Raw genomic sequence first — 5000 nt, forward strand, 5'->3', positions numbered from 1 at the left:
GTTTTTCTAATTACAATTACTTGTAATGCGTAAGTTACCAGTTACCAATTACTTCTAATTATAATTGAAAATGTAATCATTTGCGCTAAAGCCTGACATTTAGAACCCTAATATTTGGTGCATTTTTTAAGTATTTGATATAAAACTTTACAAATTTAAATTTTTATTTTTAACAAATTATTATTTGCGTAAAAATGGATAATAAATTTAAATGAAATCTTAAGATTTTTGTGGTAAAGCAGACAAATAATTATACTGTGGTGGAGCATTAGCTGGATCGTTATCATAATGTACATCAGCAATAAGTTTGCCCGATTTTTCATCATTCATACGACGTATATCTCTCCATAAAGTGTAAATGGCCCAGAAAATTAAGGCACCTAAACCTTAAAAACAAAATAACAAAATAAATATTTAAAAATTTATTAAAAAAAACTTTAACTCTAACTTACCAATACCAATTACACCGACTACAAAGGAAGTGAGTACCACTGACAGGGAAATACCATTTACCAGATTAAGTATTAGAGTGAATATAACTCTAGCACTATCAATTGCTAAACCCAGACCGTTTAGAACCAACCAGGGCAATATCAACTTGTGACGTCTCTGTAATAAAAAAAATTCAATAACAAATGCATGGGTTTTATAGGCAGGCGTTAGATATTTACCTTTGTAATGCCCACTATAAGGACACCACTTATAATGATCATAACTAAACATGCGGCCAGTATAGAGCTTATTAAAATTGTGCCAATTTCTAAAAGTTTAAGAACAACAATTTAGTTAAATTTATGACTCATGGTGCTTTTTTGGGGCATTTGTGGGAAGTAGTCTTTAGTTAGTTTAGACAGAAATTTTTAACAATTTTGCTTTTAGGATCAGCATTTCCGTAGGGTCTTTAGGGAAATGCTATAGAAAAAAATAAGAAACACATAAAGGTTTCTGCATTCCTATCGATATATATATATATATATATATATGTATATACATATATAAGACTATAGACTAGACTATCAACTAGAACATAGACTTGACTACAGACTAGACTATAGATTACACTACAGATTAGACTATAGACTCGACTATAGACTAGACTGTAGACTGGACTATAGACTAGACTATAGACTAGACTATAGATTATGGACTAGACTATAAATTATAGACTTGACTATATACTAGACTATGGTCTAGACTATAGACTAGCCTATAGACTTGACTATACACTAGACTATAGACTACTCTATGGACTAGACTATAAACTAGAGTATAGACTAGACTATAGACTAGACTATAGACTGGACTATAGACTAGACTATAGACTAGACTATAGAGTAAACTAGATTATAGACTAGTCTATACACTAGATTATAGGCTATACTATAGAAAGTACAGTAGAGTAGACTAAATACAAGACTATAGACTTGACTATAGACAAGAATATAGACTAGACTACAGTATAGACTAGACTATAGACCACAATATAGACTATATTATGGACTATCCTATAGACTAGACAATATACTAGTCTAGACTATAGATTAGGCTATAAACTAGACTATAGACTAGTCTAGACTATAGACTAGACTGGATTATAGACTAGACTATAGACTAGATAATATACCCGACTATAGACTAAATTATGGGCTAGACTATAGTGTAGACTACACTACAGTATAGACTATAGTGTAGAATAGACTATAGACAAGACTATAGACTAGTCTGTAGACTAAAGTGTAGACTAGACTAGACTATAGACTAAACTATGAACTATACTATAGACTAGACTATGGACTAGACTATAGACTAGACTATAAACTAGTCTATAGTCTAGTCTACTCTACTCTACTCTAGTCTATAGTCTAGTCTACAAACTATAGACTAGACTATAGACTAGAAGTAGCACTATAGACTAATATATAGACTAGACTACATTTGTGGCCTATAATATTTATATAATCAGGCGGACACTACTAAATCGACCCAGAAAATGATTTTAAACCCATTTTAAAGCAGTTTTTGAAGCAACATTTCAAGGCGTTAAGAAAATATAAGCCCCATGTCCGAAATAAAAGTTCTTGCTAGATTGAAGAATGTATTTTAAATTTAAATATTTTGCTGCCATTAAAGTCTTAGTATACTAATCTTAAAAAATGTGATGTTATCAATTTAATTAAGAAATAGCTGCAAAAAAATTATGTTTTGAAGATCATAAACCAAGAGCTGCATCTTATCACTATAAGGCATAGCAGACAGATTTATACAATTCTTAGAACAAAGGAAATTGTAACGGCATTTCCAAAGTGACTAAAAAAAAGCTAAATTGTTAATTTCAATTGAAACTGTCAGCTAATTGCTACATATAGAACTTGTTTCTACCCACTTATTGCTAATATTTATTTAAATTTTAACATTAAATTCCATAAATTACCGGCCGCCTTTTCCTTTTGCTCGATAGTTCTATCGAAACGTTCTTGTAAATTTTGTAGAAAGCCGATCATTACAACACATAAGCCGATATAGATCAAAATGTTAAGGAAGCCAATAATAACTCCAAGTGTGGAACGGCTGCAGCATTTCATTTTGTTTTTTTTCGCTTATGCTTTTAGAGTAAATTTCTTTTAAAACCCGCAACAATTTCGTTCACTAATCCCAATATATATTGAGTCAAACGTTGTCGAACAACTAAACTTTTCAATAATGAAATTGTAGAAATAAAGCTTTAAAAAGAATTGAGAATAATTGTGAGCACATATGGACTTTTGTGAGCACATTTAGTACTTTTTGGACTTTTTTCTGTACTAATATTTCTCCCTATTAGGGTATGTGTGTGTTCAGTTTCAGTGTATATTTATAATTGGTATATTTGTATCCTTCATCTTCGTGAGATATTTAAGTTCGTCATTTCATTTGTTATTTCTACAGAACAATTTTCTGACTCTGTAAAGTACATAATATAGATACATCGAGTTCTTATAGATATAGTCTATGTTTAGTAGATGTATGAGTATTTTAAATTTTTATTTTCAAAATAAATGCTTAACATAAATTTTACTACTTATTTGAAACTACTGAGTAATGGCAAGGTTGAGTCTGATATTCAACCTGTAAAGTTCCAGTAGCCGCACGGGGTTTGTTAATATTCTTCCTGCGTATACTTCTATATAGAGCAATAAAAAAGCAAAAAATTACTATTTGAAGAACTGGAAAAATAAAATGTATTAAAAAAAAATAACAAAACATTTTAAAACCGAAAAGCAAATACCTGTAATAATAATGCTTATAAAGATCAGCGCTATAAATTCACCGGTAGGTGCATTAACTACTAAAGCTATGAGATAACCATATGCAAATATCAAACAACTAAAGATAAAACCAACACCATATATTATTATAAAGGGAAGCAGGCAATTGTGACGTCTCTGGCAATATAAAAAAATCCAATGAGTTTAAAAAGGGTCTTCAAAATTAATGCATAAAAAAATCTTACCTTGGTGATACCCCATACAAGTAGACCAGATATAATACCTACTACTAGACATACGCCCATTACTATGCCAACTGTTAAAGATGCTTATATTTGAAAAAGAAAATTTAAATAAATTTATTATTTCCTTATGTATTTTTTATTACTTAAGGAATATGTTTATAGATTGGTCTATAGTCCAGCCTATAGATTTGTCTATAGACCTTAGTATAGATTGGTCTATGGTCCAGTCTGGACTATTGTGAGTGATCTATAGTCCACACTATAGACTTGTCTATATTCCAGACTATTGACTGGTCTGTATCCAGACTAGAGACTGGTCTATATCCAGACTACAGACTGGTCTATATCCAGACGGGTCTATATAATCGTCTATAGTCCAGATTATAGAGTGGTTTATAGTCCAGACTATGTAGTGGTCCATATAGTGGTCTATAGTCCAGACTAATGAGTGGTCTACAGTCCAGACTATAGGGTGGTCTACAGTAAAACAATAGACTATAGATAGGTCTATAGTCCAGACTATAGATAGGTCTATAGTCCAGACTGTAGATTGGTCTATAGCCCAGACTATATATAGGTCTATAGTCCAGACTATAGATTGGTCTATAGTCCAGAATATAGATTGGTCTATTGTCCAGACAATAGATTGGTCTATCGTCCAGACAATAGATTGGTCTATAGTCCAGACTATAGAGTGGTCTATAGTCCAGACTATAGAGTAGTCTATAGTCCAGACTATAGAGTGGTCTATAGTCCAGACTATAGAGTGGTCTATAGTCCAGACTATAAAGTGGTCTATAGTCCAGACTATAGAGTGGTCTATAGTCCAGACTATAGAGTGGTCTATAGTCCAGACTATAGAGTAGTCTATAGTCCAGACTATAGAGTAGTCTATAGTCCAGACTATAGAGTGGTCTATAGTCCAGACTACTATAGAGTGGCCTATAGTCCAGACTATAGAGTGGTCTATAGTCCAGAATATAGAGTGGTTTATAGTCCAGAATATAGAGTGTCTATAGTCCAGAATATAGAATGGTCTGTAGTCCAGACCATAGATTTGTTCATAGTCCAGACTATAGACTGGTCTATAGTCCCGACTATAGAGTGGTCTATAGTCCAGACTATAGATTGGTCCATAGTGCAGACTATAGACTTGTCTATAGTCCATCTTATAGACTTGTCTATAGTCCAGACTATATACCGGTCTATAATCCAGACTATAGACAAGTCTATATTCCAGGCTATAGATAAGTCTATAGTCCAGACTATAGACAAGTCTGTAGTCCAGACTGTAGACAAGTCTGTAGTCCAGACTGTAGACAAGTCTGTAGTCCAGACTATAGACTTGTCAATAGTCCAAATTTTAGACAGGTCTGTAGTCCTGATTATAGCAAGTCTATAGTCCATACAATAGACAAGTCTATTGTCCATACTATAGACAAGTCTATAGTCCATACTATAGACAAGTCTAGAGTGCAGACTATAAACAAGTACAGAGTACAGACTTTAG

General features: G+C 32.4%; 2 protein-coding genes across 3 annotated transcripts in view; both read right to left on the minus strand.

The window, feature by feature from the left end:
• Positions 1-133: 133 nt before the first annotated feature.
• LOC119613154 lies at positions 134-2705 on the minus strand. The gene is made up of 4 exons (XM_037969099.1): positions 2432-2705; positions 672-760; positions 453-609; positions 134-386 (listed from the first exon to the last, which is right to left on the minus strand). The coding sequence occupies exons 1-4, from the start codon at positions 2580-2582 to the stop codon at positions 220-222; spliced, it is 564 nt and encodes a 187-aa protein (XP_037825027.1). The 5' UTR covers positions 2583-2705; the 3' UTR covers positions 134-219.
• Positions 2706-3002: 297 nt separating this feature from the next.
• LOC119613143 overlaps positions 3003-5000 on the minus strand; it is a 2634-nt gene continuing 636 nt past the window's right edge. For both annotated transcript variants that reach the window (XM_037969087.1, XM_037969088.1), the window contains exons 3-5: positions 3491-3573; positions 3266-3422; positions 3003-3203 (exon numbers count right to left, since the gene is read on the minus strand). In XM_037969087.1, coding sequence (XP_037825015.1) covers positions 3055-3203; positions 3266-3422; positions 3491-3573 — 389 coding nt within the window. In that variant the 3' untranslated portion in view covers positions 3003-3054. The remainder of the gene's footprint in view (positions 3204-3265; positions 3423-3490; positions 3574-5000) is intronic.

Source organism: Lucilia sericata, unplaced genomic scaffold (genome assembly GCF_015586225.1).
Source record: "Lucilia sericata isolate MDLA Ls3-8-SP2 unplaced genomic scaffold, ASM1558622v1 Contig001986F_arrow, whole genome shotgun sequence".
Taxonomy (NCBI): Eukaryota; Metazoa; Arthropoda; class Insecta; order Diptera; family Calliphoridae; genus Lucilia; species Lucilia sericata.